This window comes from Myotis myotis, unplaced genomic scaffold (assembly GCF_014108235.1).
Source record: "Myotis myotis isolate mMyoMyo1 unplaced genomic scaffold, mMyoMyo1.p scaffold_m19_p_9, whole genome shotgun sequence".
Lineage (NCBI taxonomy): Eukaryota > Metazoa > Chordata > Mammalia > Chiroptera > Vespertilionidae > Myotis > Myotis myotis.
The window spans coordinates 28,018,622-28,040,951 of NW_023416401.1; the positions used below are offsets into that span (position 1 = coordinate 28,018,622).

Here is a 22,330-nt window from a genome sequence, read left to right on the forward strand (position 1 = left end):
ACAAGGGCCGGCCCTTTGTTCACCTCTCAGGAATACATTCTCTGTTCCACTCTTTCTGGACTCCACTCAGTGCCCCGTGGTTCTCCAGGTGTTTACTCCAGGATCCCAGATTACCAGTGTGTGTGGCTCTAATACAGGGGCTCCCAACCCTGAGGGGTTAGGCTCTGACTTCTGAATCCGTCCACAAGACTATGAATACCACAGCTTGGTTCTCTAGGTCTGTTTCTCCTGGTGTAGGAAGCAGCACATTGTGTAAAATCTTCAGGTGGTACTTTATCCCCAGCACCCCAAAAGGATTCCATTTCATTCTGCCTTCTGTTGCTGTTGAGAACTCATCCGTCGGTTGGTCCTTTGTAAGTAATCTGCCTTTTCTCTCCACTTGCTCTTATGACTTTGCTTTTTGGTGTTCTGCAGTTTTGAGTTTTCTTAGAGACAATCTGCTCAGTTCTTACAGTTTACTGTTTTCTTCAGCTACTTTAATTTGCAGTTTAACTGGCTATTTAGTTTATTTCAATGACTATTTTTTCACTTCTTGAAGTTGTAAGTTTTCCATATCCCCATTTTTTTTTATAGTATCTCTTTTCATTTGGTTTCTATTCCTTTTTCAAAAGTCTCTAGTCATTGTGAACATTTTTTGTGGTATATTATTTCCTCATGTGGCTATGAGCTCATCTTCTGTCCATGGCTTATAAGTGTCCCTACAGAGTAATCTCATCTTTGTTTTTGCCCACAGTGATAGGATTTACGTTAAATTCTTCCAAAGATTTGTGTGCAGAGTATAAACTCAATACACATATGAGCATACTGGGACTGAGATTCTCCAACAAGGAGGCAAAGCCCCAAGCCTATTTTTCACACACAAGCTTTGCCACTTTCTTTGGTCGAGGTGTTTGGTCCTGTTTTCACATCTTTCCAAAGTCCTAGACAAGTGTGTGGGTGCATGTTTCCAAGGGAATTCTCAGTTCTAGCTCCCCTACCTTGTACAGTCACAACTCCTGTCTCTGCTAATTGATACAACTCAAGTTCCTGTTCCGCAAGTGCAAATCACCACAGCAGGAGCCCCTGAGCTTATCACTAACTTTCAGTTCCCTCTTCTTTCCTGTAATCTGGAAATTTTCTTTTCTCAAGCTTGGCTTCTTGAGAAAATATGAGTTATATTTTGAACATCTCCAGGTACATGTATGGGGGAGGTAAGGAAGGGAGATCCAGGATAACTGTGTCCTGAATGTGTGAGTCAAGAAAGTATGAAATCCTGCCCCAGCTGGTTTGGCTCAGTGGATAGAGCATCGGCCTGCAGACTGAAGGGTCCTAGCTTTGATTCCAGTCAAAGGCACATGTCCAGGTTATGGGCTCAATCCCCTGCAGGGGATGTGTAGGAGGCAGCCAATCAATGACTCTCTCTCATCACTGATGTTTCTCTCTCTTTCTCTCCCTTCCTCTCTTCAATAAAAAAATATACTACAAAAGAAAAAGAAAGTATCAAATCCTTACTCTCTGGGAGCATGTCACAGCTCAAAATTAACACATGTAAAAACTCTACCATTGAATGTAACTTGTATCATTCAAACATTGCAGTGAATCTAGTGCTTGCTAGGACACAATGTATTTGTCTCTAGAAACTCAGTCATCCAGGGACATCATTTTAATAATATGGAGAGGAAACTTATATGAAGGAAGAAGTTTCAAGACATCATCTGGACAAAAGGTGGAGACTTCAGGAAAGGTGTATATGTGACAAAGGAGCCTCAATGGAAGCACAGTCATGTGTACATGAGTTGGAAGAACTGGCAGGAATGAAGAATATTTTGTAACCAGAATGTGAAGGCTTTCAAAAAACCGTATTTTATCCTAACTGTAGAAAGGGAAGCCCTTGAAAAATCAAGCTGATACATGAAACAAACAAACAGATTGGCTTAACAGAAACACAACTTTGGCAGCTATCGATAAGACAAATTAAAATAATCCAGAAAAAACAGGAAAACTAATGACTGCTGCCAAGAACCTAGACGGGAGCCGAAACCGGTTTGGCTCAGTGGATAGAGCGTCGGCCTGCGGACTGAAAGGTCCCAGGTTCGATTCCGGTCAAGGGCATGTACCTGGGTTGCGGGCATATCCCCAGTAGGAGATGTGCAGGAGGCAGCTGATCGATGTTTCTCTCTCATCGATGTTTCTAACTCTCTATCTCTCTCCCTTCCTCTCTGTAAAAAATCAATAAAATATATCTTAAAAAAAAAAAAAAAAAAAAAAAGAACCTAGACGGGAGACAAAGATTATTATTATTTTTTTTCTGCCTAAAGCACTAGTCAAGGATAGTAAGAAAGGAAAAAGATTAGATATTTTGGAAACACAAGTAGGAACCTGTGTTAAATTTAGCAAACAAAACAAAACAACCCAGAAAGTCCAAGTTAAATTTTTAGTATGTCTCATACTATATTTGAAACATGCTTGGGGTCTTGTATTTTATCTGGCAATTCTACCTGTAGTGAATGATCCATGAAAATAACAATGGGATTTGAAGAACAGGGAGGGGAAATGTCTAGACATGAACAAAGGGTTAAGACTCAATGAAGTTAACAAGGCTTGTTGAGACGTGTGCTTACCTGCATTGTAACTAGTCTGTCATCCACCATCACCTCCTTTGTCAGAAAGTCTGCTCCTATTGTGGCTTTGTACTGATTACTGAATTTCTTGTTCACATACTGGTTCATGAGTGATGTCTTACCAACTCTGAAATTGGAGAAAAACCACAAGTATAAATCACCTAGGAAGGGAGCAAAGCTGATTCTGATACTTGCAGCTTTGAAGGAACCTGCCTGTTGTGAAGAACGGGAAACTGAGCTCACACACAGGGCAGACAGCAAAATTCCCAGCATTACTCATTTGAGGTTGTATTTTCTCCTGGGATAAAAACACAGGATACAGATGTGGGCCACGTGTTAAAAGCTGATATATACAGGGTGTCCCAAAAAAATGTATATACACTTAACAGCTAATAGCTTAACTGATGTTTCTTTCTTTTCAGATTTAACCCATTGGAATTAATAGGTATTCAAAGTGTGTATATATATTTTTGGGACACCCTGTATATGTATTTTATTGATTTTATAGAGTGGAAGGGAGAGAGGTGGGTGGGCGGCAGGGCGGGGTGGTGAGAAAGAGACATCAATGTGAGAAACATGGATTGGCTGTCTTCTGCACACACCCCAACCGGGGATCAAATCCGCAACCTATGTACGTGCCCTGACCTGGAATCGAACCTACAACCTTTTGGTGTAAAGGATGACGCTCCAATCAACTGAGCCACACTGGCCAGGATACTGCTTATAAGTTTTGGTACAGACAATTCAGCAGGTAGAACCTTTTTTTCCCTTCCAGAAGGATGCCAGCAAATACTCTCCAAAAATATCTCTGCTGTCTTGGGTGTCTCTCCATTTAATGTTTGTTATTCAGTCCAAGAAATAATAGCAAGAGACAGCCACTGGATTTGAGAGATACACAGGGCAGTCAGCCAACCAGCTGCTTCAAAGTTTCAAATCTGTCAGAGAAAAAGCACCAGTATTCCACCAGACCAGAATCTACCTCAAAGTATGCTCCTTTCAGACATGTTTTTCAGTAAGAAAGTTAAACAAGAGACCATGTATGATTTTTCTCCTGATGAGGTTAGTTAGGCAGGATGGATAGAATGCAAAAGCCTTCCTCAGGGCCAATAACACCACCTTTCTTTCCCACAAAGGAGCACATTCCTTTTCACACGCAGATGACCTGAAAATACAGACACAGCCTAAGGCAGAGTTCTCCAACCCAGGCCACCTGAATTAGAGGTTCTAGGAAGCATTTGGAACCAAGGCCTGGTATTTCTTTTCAGGCAAGTCTGATTAACACAGGACTAAAAGCAGTGCCTTGCAATCCTGACAGCACACCAGAATCATCAGGAGAGTGGTGTTTGTGCCTGAGTGTGAGAGAGGGGAAGAGGAGAGGGGGGAAGAGAGAGAGAGACATGAATTCTTGTATGTGCCCTGACTGGGGATCGAACCTGCAACCTTGGCATACTGAGATGACGCTCTAACCAACTGAGTGATCTGGCCAGGGCCAAATGCTAACTTTTAAAAGGCTACTCAGGTGATTAAAAACAAACCAGCCAGGGCATAAAAATTGCTGCCTTTTTAAAGAAAGGGCAGCGATCACTGGAATAAAAAGGCACACCTGTATTCATTATTATTAATTAATTTTTTAAAAAATATAGCCTCCAGTAGGTCTAAGCTTTCATAGGTCACTTCAGAAGCCAAGTCTAAAAACCTCCCACAGAATCTTAGCAGTTACTAAAAAGTTAGTATGTGGTAGATCTTGGATCAGAACTCAGTTCCCTAGTCTGAGGCTCTTTCAAATCCTGAAACAGGCACAGCAGTAGGAAGATACTGCATAACATACCCCAAGCCCACATCTAGTAGGCCCAATGCCAACATCAGCAAATCTACATAACAGAAGTGATTCCCTGAAAAACTATTATTAGTTGAGTTCAAATAGTCACCCTTTTCCCCAAAATCATGCCAGAAATCAGAGAACATGGGGTTACGTAACAAAGAATAATTCTAATTTCTATGGTATCCCCAAATAGCAGGAAGACCTAGGGCCCTAATGCCACTGCAATTAGAGAAGGAAGTGGCAAATGTCGTATGGCGGGATGGGTTCCAAGGAAGTGAAGTTTGAATGCAAGACAATTTGTTAGGTCAAATTTATGAGAAACACTTACCCTGAATCTCCCAGGATGATAACCTTCAGCAACACTTTCTTCCTAGAGGTCATCCTTCAAACTAAAAGAAGAAAGAAGAAAGCACTGTAAGTAGAGGGAAACACCAAGGTGAACCACTTTCCTTGGCACAAACACCTAAGTGCCCCAGGAGAACTGTGCCCTCAACCCTCCTGCTGTCCATTTCCCCTACTATCTAGGGCAGTGATGGCGAACCTTTTGAGCTCGGCGTGTCAGCATTTTGAAAAAACCCTAACTTAACTCTGGTGCCGTGTCACATACAGAAATTTTTTGATCTTTGCAACCATAGTAAAACAAAGACTTATATTTTTTATATTTATTTTATATATTTAAATGCCATTTAACAAAGAAAAATCAACCAAAAAAATGAGTTCGTGTGTCACCTGTGACACGCGTGTCATAGGTTCACCATCACTGATCTAGGGACTGTTATAGAGAGCAGTATCAGTCACTAGAACTCTGGACCCCAAAGTTAGGCAAAGGCACATGGCAGGTCATCCTGCCCCTGGAAGTAGTCTGAGAATGGACTGTCCCGCTTGGATGTGGGATCAGTTGGGATTAATGCAGAAATTTACAACCTTTCTCATCTCACGGTGCACATAAACGAATCACTAAAATTTGGCAACATTCCAAAAAAATGTATTATATTTTTTGCTGATCTGACAAAAAATAGGTGTAATTTTTATTCATTCATACCAGATTGCTGTTGCTGTGTTGGCCATTGTCGTATTTTTATTTGACAATAAAAACCTAAGGGAAAAGTGGGCAGTGCCCCTAACTAAATAATCAGGTATTGCATATTTCAGAAAATGCATTGGAAATCCTGGATTAACGTTCCAACTTACTCAGCTACACCCTACTTCCTTCAAGTCTCTGCACAGATATGCCTTCCTCAGAGAGGTGATCCCTTTATCTCAAGTAGCATGCGCTCCCCTATTTGCTCTCCATTCCTTTATTCTGCCTTATTTTTCTTCAGAGCATTACCACTACTTTTGTTTGTTTGTTAATCCTCACCTGAGGATATTTTCCCCATTGATTTTTTTTAGAGAATGAAAGGGTGGTAGAGAGACAGAGAGAAACATCGATGTGAGAGAGACACATTAACTGGTTGTGCTTGCACCTGCATGCGCCCCCCCAATCACTGGGATTGAGCCTGCAACCGCCGTACGTGCTCATGACAGGAATCGAACCTGCAACCCTTCAGTCCAAAGGCCAACGCTCTAACCACTGAGAAACTGGGTAGGGCTCCTTGACATTTTTTTAAAAATATATTTTATTAATTTTTTACAGAGAGGAAGGGAGAGGGATAGAGAATTAGAAACATCGATGAGAGAGAAACACCGATCAGCTGCCTCCCGCACACTCCCCACTGGGGATGTACCCGCAACCAAGGCACATGCCCTTGACTGGAATCGAACCCAGGACCCTTGAGTCTGCAGGCCGACGCTCCATCCACTGAGCAAATCAGTCAGGGCGCTCCTTGACATTTTTATGTATCAGTTTGTCTGTCTTCTCCCTCTTTTAATAATCTCCTTGAAGACAGTTTTATTCCCCACTGTACCTCCCGTGCCAATTAGAGAATTATTATCAAACTAGAGGCCTGGTGCATAAAAATTTGTGCACTGTGGGGGGGCCCTCAGCCCTGTGCCCTCTCGCAGTCTGGGACCCCTCAGGGGATGTCCACCTGCTGGCTTAGGCCTGCTCCCCGGGGGATCTGGCCTAAGCTGGCAGTCAGACATCCCTCTGGCCCTCTGGCAGCCCTCGGGGGATGTCCACTTGCCAGTGGGGAGCAGGCCTAAGCTGCAGTCAGACATCCTTAGCGTTGCTGAGGCGGGAGAGGCTCCCGCCACCACCTCTGTGCTGGCAGCCATTAGCCTGGCTTGTGGCTGAGCAGAGCTCCCCCTGTGGGAGCGCACTGACCACCAGGGGCAGCTCCTGCATTGAGCGTCTGCACCCTGTGGTCAGTGTGTGTCATAGTCACCAGTCATTCCCAGTCGTTCTGTTGTTAGGGTCAATTTGCATATTACCCTTTTATTATATAGGATAGGAGTGCATGAATAATACTTGACTTTGAGGCTCTTACTTTTACTCAACTTTTTCCAGAAAACCTTTCAGGCAGCCCTCCTATACCCTTCACCAGATAGGTAATCTTTGCTTAACCCTCTTCCACAACTGACCACACCATGTCCTATTTTATTTATCAAGACAGGGCTCTTGTCTTAATTACCTCTCAGTCTCCAGAGCATGGCTCAGTGACTTTCAGAAAATAACTGGCTTTCAGAAAAGTAGGAGTCCTAAACATGAGCATCTTATTTAAAGACTGTTAGAGGAGCACTGCTCCTCAGACAGATGGAATCTCAAGTATGAGTCCTGTGTTCACCTCTAGAATCTGGAACTCAACACTGAATGTGAGCGCCCTAAAAAATGCCATCTTACTCCTTCTGAGAATCCCTAGCTTCGGTCCATTATCCTCAATAGACAATGAAGTACCCAGGAGACTATGAGTAACAAAGTAGCATCCTACTCCTGCCTTTAGCAGAGCTGGGAAAAATAAGTGTTTCTACATAAACAAATAGGTAAGGAAGTAGGTCCACAACAGCCAGGTGTTATTCCTCTATAGCTTGGAAAAACAAAAGTCAAGAATGGGTCTCAGAAAAGCTATTCTTTAGTTTCATCTTTAACCACCTAGCTTCCTTAAGGATAAGACTAATAGTTCAATCTGCAGTGGGAGTGACTTAATCATGAAATTCTGATCCCAGACTACTGAAATGTTTATCCTGTCTTTGCTATCTATTATTAGCTGTGTGACCTTAGGCAAGTCATGTAATTATCTCTGTTGGGATAGGGACGTAGGAATAACCGTTTTTATGTTCTAAGGATGATGTGAGGCCTGAAGGAGTAAAATGCAAAGGACAGTGACTAAAATATAGTGGCTAATAAATGTTGACTGCTATCATTTTAATGTGTGCAAAATACAGAGATGAATAAATTACAGAGTTAATGAGAGAACCAGTATGTCATAGAGAATAGGCAAGGTATTTAAGCTACACTCTGCTGTTTCCAGACGCTTGACTGTCAACTGTTCTCTTTCAACAGGTGATACTATACCAAAGACCACAAACTGAAAGGAAATATTAGACCTGACCACAGCTCCACCGAACATGATTAGATAACAAGCACTATGCTACTGAAAAGTGTCATTTTCCGTGGCTTCAGAAACATGTGGGAACGGGACTAGACTAGAGGCAATTTACTGTGCACTTAAACCAGACCCCATTACACATACCTCGAGGTTCAGGCTGTCTCAGTGCCCAAAGCCTCTTGCCCATGGCTGATCTATGAAGACCCCTAGAATTTGTCTAGAAAGCTCCCACTTGTGCTAGTTAGAAGGTAGAGTAAGATGAGGGGGAGTTGTGCAAAGCCCATTTCCTCTAGGCTTCCACTATATCTACGTGTGTGGGTTTTTTTTTGTTTGTTTTGTTTCTCCTAACAGAATACATCAGAATATTGCATATCACAATACAGCAAATATCGCAATAAAGGGAGTCATACCAAGTTTTTTGTTTCCCAATAAACATAAAAGTTGTTCTCAATATACTGTAGTCTAGAAGTGTGCAATAACATTATGTCTAAAAACAATGTATATACCTTAATTAAAAATGTTTTATTGCCGAAACTGGTTTGGCTCAGTGGATGGAGTGTCGGCCTGCGGACTGGAAGGTCCCAGGTTCGATTCCGGTCAAGGGCATGTACCTGGGTTGCAGGCACATCCCCAGTGGGAGATGTGCAGGAGGCAGCTGATCAATGTTTCTCTCTCATCGATGTTTCTAACTCTCTATCTCTCTCCCTTCCTCTCTGTAAAAAATCAATAAAATATATTTTTAAAAAAATGTTTTATTGCTAAAAAAAAATCATCATTTGAGCCTTCAGTGAGTCATAATCATTTTGCTGATGGAAGGTTGTGCCTCAATGTTGATGGCTGATGACTGATCAGGGTGGCAGTTGCTGAAGGCTGGGGTAGCTATGGCAATTTCTTAAAATAGGACAGTAATGAAATTTGCTGCACTGATTCTTTTTTTTTTTAATAGTAAAGGTGGAACAAGTACAGACTCCACGTGTGGAGAGGGAAAGATTCCCACAGAATGGACTCCCACGCGGGGAGGGGGAAAGGGTCCCTGATTGACTCTTCCTTTCATGAATGATTTCTCTGTAGCATGCGATGGTGTTTGGTAGTATTTTTTGTTTCTCCTAACAGAATACATCAGAACTTCTTTCAAAATTGGGGTCAGTCCTCTCAAACCCTGCCACTGCTTTATCAACTAAGTGTATGTAATACTCTAAACCCTTTGTTTATTTCAACACTCCACAGCATCTTCACCAGGAGTACATTCCATCTCAAGAAACCACTTTTCTTGCTGATCCATAAGAAGAAACTCTCATTCATTCAAGTTTTATCATGAAGTTGCAGAATTCAGTCCCACTTTCAGGCTCCAATGTAATTCTAGCTCTCTTGCTGCTTCCACCACATTTACAGTTACTTCCTGGACTGGGTGGGGTCTTGAACCCCTCAAAGTCATCCATGAGGGTTGGAATCAGCTTCTTCCAAATTCCAGTTAATGTTGATATTTTGACTCTTCTTATGAATCATGTTCTTAATGAAATATAGAATGGTGACTCCTTTCCAGAAGGTTTTCAATTTCCTTTGCTCATATCCACCAGAAGAATCACTCACTAAGACTTGTAAGTTAAAATTACTCCTTGGTCCATGTGCTGCAGAATGGATGATATGTTAGCAGACATGAAAATAACATTAATCTCTTGGGTGACCAGCTGCATTGTTAATGAGCAGTAATATTTAGAAAGCAATCTTTTTTTTTTCTTTTTTTTTTTCTGAACAGTAGGTCTCAACACTGGGCTTAAAGTATTCAGTAAACTATGTTGCAAACAGATGTGCAGTCATCCAGGTTTTTTTGTTCCATTTATAGAAGACAGGCAGAGTACATTTAGCATAATTCTTAAGGGCCCTAGGATTTTTGTAAGTTTAAGTGGGCACTAGCTTCAAATTTACGTCATCAGTTGCATTAACCCCCAACAACAGTCAGGCTATCCTTTGAAGCTTTGAAGCCAGGCATTGACTTTTCTTGCTATGAAGGTCCTAGATGGTATCTTCTTCTAATATAAGACTGTTTCATCTGCAGTGAAAATCTGTTTAGTGTAGCCACCTTCATTATTTTAGCTAGATCTTCTGGATAACTTGCTGCAGCTTCTATATCAGCACTGTCTGCTTCACCTTGCACTTCTATGTTATAGAAACGGCTTCTTTCCTTAAACCTCACTGACCAACCTCTGCTGGCTTCAAACTTTTTTTGTGCAGTTTCCTCACCTCTTTCAGTCTTTATAGATTTGTTCTGAATTAGTCTTTGTCTTTTTAAAAATATATATTTTTTTATTTATTTCAGAGAGGAAGGGAGAGGGAGAGAGAGATTTCATTGATACGCTGCCTCCTGCACAACCCCCATTGGGGATCGAGCATGCAACTGTGGCATGTGCCCTGACTGGGAATTGAACCGTGACCTCCTGGTTCATAGGTTGACACTCAACCATTGAGCCATACCGGCTGGGCTAGACTTTGTCTTAAGGGTATGTTGCAGCTGGTTTAATCTTCCAACCAGACCACTAAAACTTTTGCCACATCAGCAATAAGTCTGTTTTGTCTTCTTATCATTCTTGCGGTCACTGGAATACCACTTTTAATCTTCAAGAACTTTTTCTTTGTTTGCATTCACAACTTGGCTAACTGGCGCAAGAAGGGGAACTTTTGACCTATCTCAGCTTTCAAACATGCCTTCCTCGCTGAGCTTAATCATTTCTAGTTTTTGATTAAAAGTAGGAGACATGTGACACTTCTTTTATTTGAACACTTAGAGGCCATTGTAGAGTTATTAATTGGCTAATTTCAATACTGTTGTATCTTGGGGAATAGGGAGGCCCAAGGAGAGGGAAAGGCGGGGGGATGACTGGTTGCGGAGTAGTAAGAACACACACAATGTTTACCGATTACATTCACCGTCTTATTTACATGGGCACATTTTTGGTACCCCACCCCAAACAATTACAATATTAACATCACAGATCACTATAACAAATATATTAGTAATGAACAATTTTGAAATATTGAGAGAATTATCAAAATTAACAGAGACATGAAGTAAATGTCAGGAAAATGGCGCCAATAGATTTGCTCAAAACATGTTTACCATAAACCTTAAATTTATAACAAACAAACAAACATTCCCTCCCCCAAATATCTGCAAAGCACTATAAAGAGGTATGAGTTTACATTCCAAACTACCAGTTAAACTACCATCTTCCTCCCCAGGGACTGTCTTGACCAAGGTTTAAGGGTCTCATCCCAAGGTCTGGTATCACATTTTGGACTAGAGATCAGAATATCACACTTGGGGCAAATTTCAAATCCAAAGAAGGGTAAATTAAGGGAAAGGATAAGTAGAAGATAAGAAGCTTTACAAAGAAATTCTTGAAGAATATTTAAGAAAGTCATTAATTTTGAGGATGGGAAAAGGGATTTCTATAACTTGGTTTAGTGAGTTTCACTGGTGTACTCAGTATCCTATATAATAAAAGAGAAACATGTAAATTGACCATCCCTCCACTATGCCATCAGCCAATCAGGAGTGAGTATGCAAATTAACCTGCAAAAGACAGTGGATTAATTTGCATACACAGGCGCCGGGTGGAGAGCAGAGCAGGAGAGCCGGAGGCTTGGGGGGACGTGGCTCCCTCGATCGCTCCCCCAAGCCACCGGGTGGAGAGCAGAGCGGGAGAGCCTGTAGAGAGTGGAGCAGCTTGGGGAACTTGGCTCCCCAAGCCACCAGATGGAGAGCAGAGAGGGAGAGCTGGCGGCTTGGAGGACTTGGCAGAGTGGGAGGCTGTGGGACGGAGACAGAGCAGGAAGGGAAAACCAAGAACGCGGGAGCACCAGGAATTCTGGGAATAGTAGTTCTGGTGGCAGCCACAGGACCTGAAGTGAAAGCCCAGAGCACGGGGAGCACCAGGAATGCTGGGAATCGTAGTTCTGGTGGCAGATGGATCTCCTAGACCAGCCGTGGGCAAACTATGGCCCGCGGGCCGGATCCGGCCTGTTTGAAATGAACTAAAAAAAAAAAAAAAAGACCGTACCCTTTTATGTAATGATGTTTACTTTGAATTTATATTAGTTCACACAAACACTCCATCCATGCTTTTGTTCCGGCCCTCTGGTCCAGTTTAAGAGCCCATTGTGGCCCTCGAGTCAAAAAGTTTGCCCACCCCTGCACTAGAGCAAAGTGAGCCTGGAGCAAGTTACTGCTGTGGTGGGGGATGGAGAGAAGCAAAGATGAGAGACATAAGTAAAATCAGAGTGTCTAGGAAAAATTAAAGGGAAGATATCCTAAAACTTCCAGGAAATCTCCAATGAAGCAAAGAAAAAAAAAATGCCTCTATTATTCTGTGAGCAACAAACCAAACTGGGTTGGGGTCTCAGACAATTCGCTCATATGATTGCAGACAGACAGAAACTCCTGGATTGGAGAGGGTTCCCCTGAGGGCTCCCAGATTGGAGAGGGTGCAGGTCGGGCTGAGGGATCCACCCCAGTGCACGAATCTTCGTGCACCAGGCCCCTAGTTATTTAATAATATCAGAAAGCAAGCAAGCAGGAAACAAGCTCCCTAGTCCTGCAGGACAGATTTCAGGTTTGTTTCCTTTTATCTTTTTGCTCACATAGGTTGCAGGCTTACTGTGTGGCCATCTTGTCAGGCTGATCCTCTTGGGCAGCAGAGGCGCCTTTCCTTGTCTGCAAGCCTCAGTCAGAGTAATCCAGAAACTACCTGAGGATGCAGGGCAGAAGTCCCTTAAGTCCCCACTATTGCCGTTGCAAAGCCTCAGCATGCAATCTGGTACTTTATTTCTCCCACGTTTTCACTTAGGGCTTGCTAAATATTTGGGGGTTGTTGCAAATGGTATTCAATAGTTGATCCAAAGAAATCACACATCTGGTTTCACTAGGATATAAATGGTTTTAAACTGGTAAAGGTTAAGAGCTATGGCCGAAACCGGTTTGGCTCAGTGGATGGAGCGTCGGCTTGCGGACTGAGGGGTCCCGGGTTCGATTCCGGTCAGGGGCATGTGCCTGGGTTGTGGGCGCATCCCCGGTGGGGGATGTGCGGGAGGCGGCTGATCGATGTTTCTCTCTCATCGATGTTTCTGGCTCTCTGTCTCTCTCCCTTCCTCTCTGTGAAAAATCAGTAAAATATATTTAAAAAAAAAAAAAAAGGGAAAGATTAAGAGCTATGTTTTTGTACTTAATGCTCTCCAGGATCAAGAATGGGACACTTGCCGGGACCGGTTTGGCTCAGTGGATAGAGCGTTGGCCTGTGGACTGAGGGGTCCCGGGTTCGGTTCCGATCGAGGGCGTGTACCTGGGTTGCGGGCATATCCCCAGTGGGGGATGTGCGGGAGGCAGCTGGTCGATGTTTCTCTCTCATCGATGTTTCTGACTCTCTATCTCTCTCCCTTCCTCTCTGTAAAAAATCAATAAAATATATTTAAAAAAAAAAAAAAAAGAAAAGAAAAGAATGGGACACTTGCCCTAAGCGATTTGGCTCAGTGGATAGAGCGTCGGCCTGCGTACTCAAGGGTCCCAGGTTCGATTCTGGTCAAGGGCATGTACCTTGGTTGCGGGCACATCCCCAGTCAGGGGTGTGCAGGAGGCAGCTGATTGAGGTTTCTCTCATCGATGTTTCTAACTCTCTATCCCTCTCCCTTCCTCTCTGTAAAAAATCAATAAAATATATTTTTTTAAAAATGGGACACTTGTTTTTAGAAAAAAAGCTAAGAAAAAAACAAACAAAACAAAACTTGTACACAACCTTTGCCACAAGAAGCTGCCCAAGCCACAGTCATTAAAATCTCCACTGGTAGTTTTTGCTTTCTGTAACCCATCTCCATCACCATCTTCAATGGATTTCTGAATACTGTAATTACTTTTAAAAAATATATATATTTTATTGATTTTTTTACAGAGAGGAAGGGAGAGAGATAGAGAGTAAGAAACATCAATCAGCTGCCTCCTGCACACTCCCTCCTGGGTACATGCCCTTGACCGGAATTGAATCTGGGACCCCTGAGTCCGCAGGCCGACGCTCTATCCATTGAGCCAAACTGGTTAGGGCTGTAATTACTTTTTAAAAACGTATAGAAATTTGTAATTGGAAACCAGTTCCCTAATACATAGACAACTTATTTTTACAGGAGAAAATGAATCAGGCAGAGCAGAATAAGTTGTTATATACAAGGTCCCTGACCCCAGTTCCTTGGAAATGAACATTTTAGGTAACATTAATCTGGTTATATATAAGCATCTTCTAAAACCTTTCTAAAATAAGGTATATTCAGAACACATTTTTTTTCTTCTGCTATCAAACCAAACCTCATCAGTGTGCTTTAGAAAGAATTCCCTACAAGAACAAACACTGACAGTATTCCATATGCTGAATTGATTCTTTCCCTCAAGTACATTTCTTGTGTAATAAATCAAAACGTAGAGTTTCTCTCCACTGCCTGGAGTTATCATCACTTTTCTCGTCTCTGAAGCAAAGAAGTCAAATATGACCATATAGACAGACCCAATAAAGAAACACCAAGCAGGTAAAAAGTCAGGGAAAATACCTTTCAAGGGTCTGGGCTGGGCAGGGTTAGTGAGGGCAGAAAGGGCGTGACAGACAATGTAAAGGGATGTGTGTGTGTGTAGGCTAAGAACAAGACTGGTGTGGGAAAAAGAGAGCAGGGAAGAGTAGAAAGTTGGGGGTCAGTGGGCCATTTCAAAGCCTGAATTTCTTTAAGTTGAACAATTTTGCATGGTGATCAGAAACATACAATAACTAGGCTTAAGTGGAGGTGAAGTCATAAAGATAACAGTGTAAAATGTAGGGAATTAAACTGAACCAGGAGTTTATTAGATTCAAGGGCACAAACCAATTAAGGTAGAGCTGGAATTACCAGGTGTCACTGCAGGCCCAGTAGTTAACCATGCTGTTCTGAAATACTACCAGCTCTCACAGCAGAAAGGATTCTGATTCACCAGGGCTAGGGAGCAGGTTCCATTAGGCATTTTTAAAACTTCCCTCTGGCCCTGACGGGTTTGACTCAGTGGATAGAGCGTCGACCTGCGAACTTAAGGGTCCCAGGTTTGATTCCGGTCAAGGGCATGTACCTTGGTTGCGGGCACGTCCCCAGTGGGGAGTGTGCAGAAGGCGGCTGATCGATGTTTCTCTCTCATTGATGTTTCTAACTCTCTATCCCTCTTGCTTCCTCTCTGTAAAAAATCAGTAAAATATATTAAAAAAAAAAAATAGTTCCCTCTGGTGACTGAGGCAATAATCACTGTTCTGATTTACATGTGTGTCTGATACAAAATTGTAATGATGACACTACATATCTGAGTAAATGTTAAAGATTCAATAAGACTGGGACAGTTAAACCAACTGATTTTCTAAAGGCTATTAACATTTTTGCTTGCTTGGTGTTTCCAAGTTGCCTACCTATGAACAGTTAGATCTTTCTTTTTTTATATATTAAAAAATGTTGCCGAAACCGGTTTGGCTCAGTGGATAGAGCGTCAGCCTGCGGACTGAGGGGTCCCGGGTTCGATTCCGGTCAAGGGCATGTACCTGGGCTGCGGGCACATCCCCAGTGGGAGATGTGCGGGAGGCGGCTGATCGATGTTTCTCTCCCATCGATGTTTCTAACTCTCTATCTCTCTCCCTTCCTCTCTGTAAAAAATCAATAAAATATATTTAAAAAAAAAATGTTTATGTTGACATTGCAGACTTTCCCCATTTCCCCACCTCCTCTACCCCCTCGCCCCAAGTCCCCCTCCCTTGGCCTTCACCACACTATTGTCCACGTCCATGGACATGCATTTATGTTAACTATCTTCCTTATCTACCCCTCTCCCCTCTGGCACCCTCCAATCTGTTCCATGTATCAGTATTTCTTTATTTTTTAAAAAAATTACAAAGTTTCTCCCTGAGATTTCCAGTAACTATGACACCATACACAGTTATTACACTATTACTGACTATATTCCCTGTGCTGTACTTGACATCCATGTGAACTAAATCTTAACCAAAAAGATGACTTTTGGCCCTGCCAGCATGGCTCAGTGGTTGAGTGTTGACCTATGAATCAGGAGGTCAGGGTTCGATTCCCAGTCAGGGCACATGCCTGGGTTGTGGGCTCGATCCCCAGTGTGGGGCATGAAGGCAGGAGGCAGCTGATCAATGATCCTCTCTCATCATTGATGTTATTCTCATTCTCTCTCCCCCCGCCTCTGAAATCAATTAAAAAATATATTAAAAAAAGAAGACTTTTATACTGCCCTGTCCCCCATTCACCACCTCCAATGAAAGTACTGAATTGTAGAAAATTCAGGTAAGTACAAAGGAATGAAAAAAAAAAAAAAAAAAGCCACTCACAATTCCATCTCCTAGGAACAATCACTATTAGCATCAAGGTATAGGTCTTTACAGGTTTCCTGCAAATGGTTGAGGTTATACTGTTTATAACTTTGCAGTATGTTTTTTTTTTCTACATTAAATATCTTCTTCCCATGCTATTAGCGTTGAGATTGCACGATATTTCAGCATATGGATAATTACACTCCTTTCCTTGTTATTAAGCACTCAGTTGCTTTTTAAAAAATATATATATATTATTGATTTTTTACAGAGAGGAAGGGAGAAGGATTCAGAGTTAGAAACATCGATGAGAGAGAAACATCGATCAGCTGCCTCCTGCACACTCCCCACTGGGTATGTGCCCACAACCAAGGTATATGCCCTTGACCAGAAACGAACCTGGGATCCTTGAGTCCACAGGCTGATGCTCTATCCACTGAGCCAAACCAGTTAGGGCAGTTGCTTTTAATTTGATGAAATGAATCTATGCATATAATCTCACAAATGTGTTATTATGCAGGTAAACAGTATGAATATTTTGAGGATTCTTAAAATATACCGACAAATTATTTCCAGAATAAATAATTTTCCCTATCAGCAATAAATCAGTATTTTCATTTCACCATACCCCAACTATCATGAGCACAGATCATTATTAATCATACACAGATATACCTCAGAGACCATGTGAGTTCAATTACAGACCACTGCAATAAAGCAAGTGTCTCAATAAAGTGAGTCAATCTTTTTGCTAGTATAGGATCTTGCTTTCAATGTGTAAAAACACACAGATCTGTAAGGCACAATAACACGAGGTATACCTGCAGCTAGAAATGAGGATCAACTGGTTCCATAGATTAATAGAGTCAAACATTTTTTAAAAAATATATCTTATTGATTTCAGAGAGGGAGAGGGAGAGATAGAAACATCAATGATGACAGAGAATCGTGAATCAGCTGCCACTGGGGATCATTCATTTAACAGATGAGAAAACAGAAGTTCATAGGTAGTCACTGGGTTTATAAAAATATTCAGATGTAAGATTGGAGCCCAGGGCTAATTACAATGACCCTCATATTAGCCAATACAATGGGCTGATCACCAAGATAAAAAGGCGTTTCAGCCTTAGCTGGTTTTTCTCAGTGGTTAGTGTTGGCCTGAGGAATGAAGGGTCGAGGGTTCAATTCCAGTCAAGGGCACATACCTTGTCCTAGCTAGCCGGTTTGGCAGAGTGGATAGAGTGTCGGCCTGGGGACTGAAGGGTCCCAGGTTCGATTGTGGTCAAGGGCACATGCCCGGGTTGCGGGCTCAATCCCCAGTAGTGGGCGTGCAGGAAGCAGCTATCAATGATTCTCTCATCATTGATGTTTTTTATTTCCCTTACCCTTCCTCTCTGAAATCAATAAAAAAAATATATATATATATATAAATAAATAAAATGCATTTACAAGGATCCAGTGAAAGGTAAGAATAGTACAAGCTAAAGCAGCCAGGAAAAGCTTTAAAATGAGCTGGTGATACCTGAGTCAGTTAAGAAATGAAAGGAACTGGCAGAAACTACGCTGACGGGAGCAGGGAATAAAGCATAGTATGGAAAAGGTAAGTAAAGCATTTCAGGGCAAAATGGGATGTACATCAAAAGAAGATCAAAGCAAGGAAGACAAGTTAGAGAACACCGAGTTCTGTGGACAGATGTTAAAAAGAGACAAAAGCCCAAAACGGAGTCACTTGTACTGAACCCCACGTCACCAAACCAAGAATTAATGCCTGACTTAATTACAGTTTTAGCTTCCTTCAGCAACAGAATCTCAAACTAGTCAATCTGGAATTACCTGTTCAGAACTAGTGAGGTAATCTGCTTGACAGACCCCTGCTATCCCGTAAGGGAAGGTTACCTTACCACCAATAATCCACTTCACTAGTTAACTTCCCTGTCTCGCCCCCTCCTCCCTATAAAAGTCTTTTATTTTGTATAGCTCTTAAGTGCTCCTTTCTATCTGCTAATGAGATGCTGCCTGATTCCTGACAAATTGAATCCAGACAGTAAGATTTTTAAAATTTTTTAGTTGATTTTTTTTTTAACACAGGGAAGGAATAGGACCTAAGCTTACTTCATGCAAAGGATATTTCAAGTCGCATAAACTGAGCTTATCACATTTATCCTTTAAAAGAAATGGATTTCAGCCCTGGCTGGTTTGGCTCAGTGGATAGAGCGTCTGCCTGTGGACTGAAGGGTCCCGGGTTCAATTCCAGTCAAGGGCACATGCCCAGGTTGCGGGCCTGATCCCCAGTAGGAGACGTGCAGGAGGCAGCTGATCAATGATTCACTCTCATCATTATTGTTTCTATCTCTCTCTCCCTTTCCCTTCCTCCCTGAAATCAATCAAAATACATAAAAAAAAATAAAAGAAATGGATTTCAGCAAGGATGTACCTGGAGAGCATTATGTTAAGTGAAATAAGCCAGTCAGAGAAAGATAAGTATCACATGATCTCACTCATTTGTGGAATATAAAGAACTTAAACTGGTAAATAAAAACAGATCCAGAGACACAGAATCATCGAACAGACTGTCAAACCTCAGAGGGACGGCAGGGGCGGGGGTGGGGGTGGGAGGGAAGAGAGATCAACCAAAGAACTTATGTGCACATAAGCATAAACAATGGATATAGACACTGGGGGGGAGGGGGGAGGTTGGGAGAGGACAATGGGGAGAAAAGGGGACATATGTAATACTTTCAACAATAAAAAAAAAATACTGAAGAAAAGAAAATGGATTTCTATGGAATACTATGCAGCAGTAAAAAAGAATCTCTTACTCTTTGAGACAGCACGGAGGGACCTGGAAAGTATCATACTAAATGAAATAAGTCAGTCAGAGAAAGATAAGTATCACATGATCTCACTCATATGTGGAATCTAAGTAACAAAATAAGCTGATGAACGGAGTGGATCCAGAGAAACGGAAGCATGGAACAGAGTGCAGAATCTCAGAGGGAAGTGGGGTGGGAAGTAATCAAACAAGAACCTTGTATGCATACATATGTGACCCATGGCCTCCGACAATGGGGTGATGAGGGCCTGGGGCAGGTTGGAGGCAAGCTGGGGAGGAAAAGGGGGACATATGTAATACTTTCAACAATAAAGAATTATTTTAAAATAAATAAAAGAAATGGATTTCTTAGGATAGGAAAGTGATTTATCAGTGATGATGGGTAGCTTGGTATCTTTTTTAGCATTTTAAGTATCAGCCAACTAAAACAAAAATTAAAAATATTTTACACTAACTGTTGGGGGAAGCATCCCCCCCCCCCCCCGCACCAGTTATTACCTATTAAAGCAAACAAATATAAAACTAGCACCATTTCCCCAAATATTTCCAACTCTGCTGTCCAAGTCCATAGAATCACACTTTTTTTTAAATTTTGTTTTATTGCTTAAAGTATTACAAAGAGTATTACATATGTCTCCTTTTTTTTCTCCCCTTGACCTTCCCCTGGCCTCCCCTCCCCCCCTCCCTGTGTCTTGTGTCCATTGGTTATGCTTATATGCATGCATACAAGTCCTTCGGTTGATCTCTTACTCCCCCCCGCCCCCCCGCAACCCTCCCCAGCCTTCCTGCTGTAGTTTGACAGTCTGTTCGATGTTGCTCTGCCTCTGTATCTATTTTTGTTCATCAGTTTATAATGGTCTTAATTATCCATAAATGAGTGAGATCATGTGGTATTTTTCTTTCATTGACTGGCTTATTTCACTTAGCATAATGCTCTCCAGTTCCATCCATGCTGTTGCAAATGGTAAGAATTCCTTCTTTTTTACAGCATCATAGTATTCCATCGTTCCATCGTGTAGATGTACCACAGTTTTCTAATCCATTCATCTGCTGATGGGCACTTAGGCTCTTTCCAGATCTTAGCTATGGTGAATTGTGCTGCTATGAACATAGGGGTGCATATATCCTTTCTAATTGGTGTTTCTGTTTTCTTGGGATATATTCCTAGAAGTGGGATCACTGGGTCAAATGGGAGTTCCATTTTTAACTTTTTGAGGAAACTCCATACTGTCTTCCATAGTGGCTGCACCAGTCTGCATTCCCACCAGCTGTGCACGAGTGTTCCTTTTTCTCCACATCCTCTCCAGCACTTGTCGTTTGTTGATTTGTTGATGATAGCCATTCTGACAGGTGTGCGATGGTACCTCATTGTTGTTTTGATTTGCATTTCTCGGATATTAGTGACTTTGAGCATGTTTTCATGTCTCTTGGCTTTCTTAGGGCAATTTTCAAAACTGTCCCAAGAATGTCCTCTTTTGAAAAGTGTCTATTTAGGTCCTTTGCCCATTTTTTGATTGGATTGTTTATCTTCCTTTTGTTAAGTTGTATGAGTTCCCTATAAATGTTGGAGATTAAATTCTTATTGGTGATAACATTGGAGAATCACACTTCTTGGTCTCTTGTGCAATGTGACTCATTCTGTCCAGTGAGTTGTAAGCAGAAGTGACATGTCATTTCTGGGCTAGGACATTTAACTGTAGGACTAAGACTCTACAATAGTTTGTTGTTGTTGTTTTTCACTTTGTCAAGAGAGCCAGCGATATTCCATATTATGGCTGCTCCTTCAGCTGGAGTAGGAATGATGCAGAGCCCCCTGGAAACCCATGCTGAACATGCTGCATGAGCAGCAAATAAACCTATGTTGTTTCCAGCCATTTTAAGATTATTTGTTGCTACAGAATAGCCTAGCATATTCAGTCTGATAATGCTTGAAAATTCACTAGCTGGAAATTTACATTTCAAAAGAAACGGAATAGTCAAAGCATCCTTCTTTTTTAAAAAACAAAACACACACAAAAAAACTAAACAAAAAAAAACACCCACTTAAATAAAACTAAATAATAAAATTTACATAGAAGACACTATTCTTGCTATTCTCACCACTATTAAGGTTAAAGAAACCTGCCCACTGAGAATACCGAGTGTGAGCGCCGGTCCCACGACTCTATGGCATTAAGCATGTCCTTTCAGGCCATTTTCTCATCTGAAAAAAGATGGTGGTAACTTTAATTCTGTTGTTTGAACTCTGGAACGAAGCTTAAACAAGGTAACAGTTGAGCCCTATAAAATGTAAAGACATTGTGTGTGTGTGCATATATATATACATATATGTATGTGTACACACACACACACACACACACACACACACACACACTTTGTTTCAGATATCACATTCGTCTAGGGAGGGAAAATACTAAAGCAACTTTCATAAAGAAGCAAGTTCCTTGGGAGGGAATTCTTGTTAAGAGGATTATGCAGTCCAGGTCAATAGATTGAATGTGATGTTCCCACTGTTTTCTAGCTTTTCAAATGCAGGTACCAAACCAAGAGCTAAGAGCCTTTTTTTATTATTAATATATTTTATTGATTTTTTACAGAGAGGAAGGGAGAGGGATAGATCGTTAGAAACATCGATGAGAGAGAAACAGCGATCAGCTGCCTCCTGCACACCCCCTACTGGGGATGTGCCCGCAACCAAGGTACATGCCCTTGACCAGAATCGAACCTTTCAGTCCGCAGGTCAACGCTCTATCCACTGAGCCAAACTGGTTAGGGTGAGCTAAGGGTCTTTTAATAAGAGACCAGGGCCCATTTCCCTTCTTTTTGGTATGGCAGACTGGAAAGCAGATAGCTATTAAAAAAGACAGTTACACATAACTATTATAACAAAGCTTTTGATATCAACCCTAGATCATCTCAGGCATTTACCCAGTAAAACAAATTGCCCTTAAATTGCCAAGATGAGCCCACAATGGAAGGAGTGGTTAAAGGAAAACCAAATTATCTTCCACCATCCTATCTCCTGAACCAGCTCCCACCCTTTAACCTGTGTTAAAGGCACTGCTGAGGAAGCAAATCTTTGAAGGTTTAAGCATAATATTTGCACTTCAGGCCTGATCCCACCAATCTAAATGTGTGCTGCTTTAGACAAATTATAACAAACATCAAAGCTATTCCTCATCCATAATTTGGATACCAAATCTTATCCTATT

At 41.7% G+C, this 22,330-nt stretch overlaps 1 protein-coding gene across 2 annotated transcripts in view; it reads right to left on the reverse strand.

Annotated features, from left to right (window-relative positions):
• Window positions 1-22,330, reverse strand: part of RAB7A (RAB7A, member RAS oncogene family) — a 45,707-nt gene that overhangs the window by 12,253 nt on the left and 11,124 nt on the right. The window contains exons 2-4 of one of the 2 annotated variants that reach the window (XM_036321107.1): window positions 4,751-4,811; window positions 2,814-2,898; window positions 2,601-2,727 (exon numbers count right to left, since the gene is read on the reverse strand). In XM_036321107.1, coding sequence (XP_036177000.1) covers window positions 2,601-2,708 — 108 coding nt within the window. In that variant the 5' untranslated portion in view covers window positions 2,709-2,727; window positions 2,814-2,898; window positions 4,751-4,811. The remainder of the gene's footprint in view (window positions 1-2,600; window positions 2,728-2,813; window positions 2,899-4,750; window positions 4,812-22,330) is intronic. The other variant, XM_036321106.1, reaches the window with a different exon arrangement.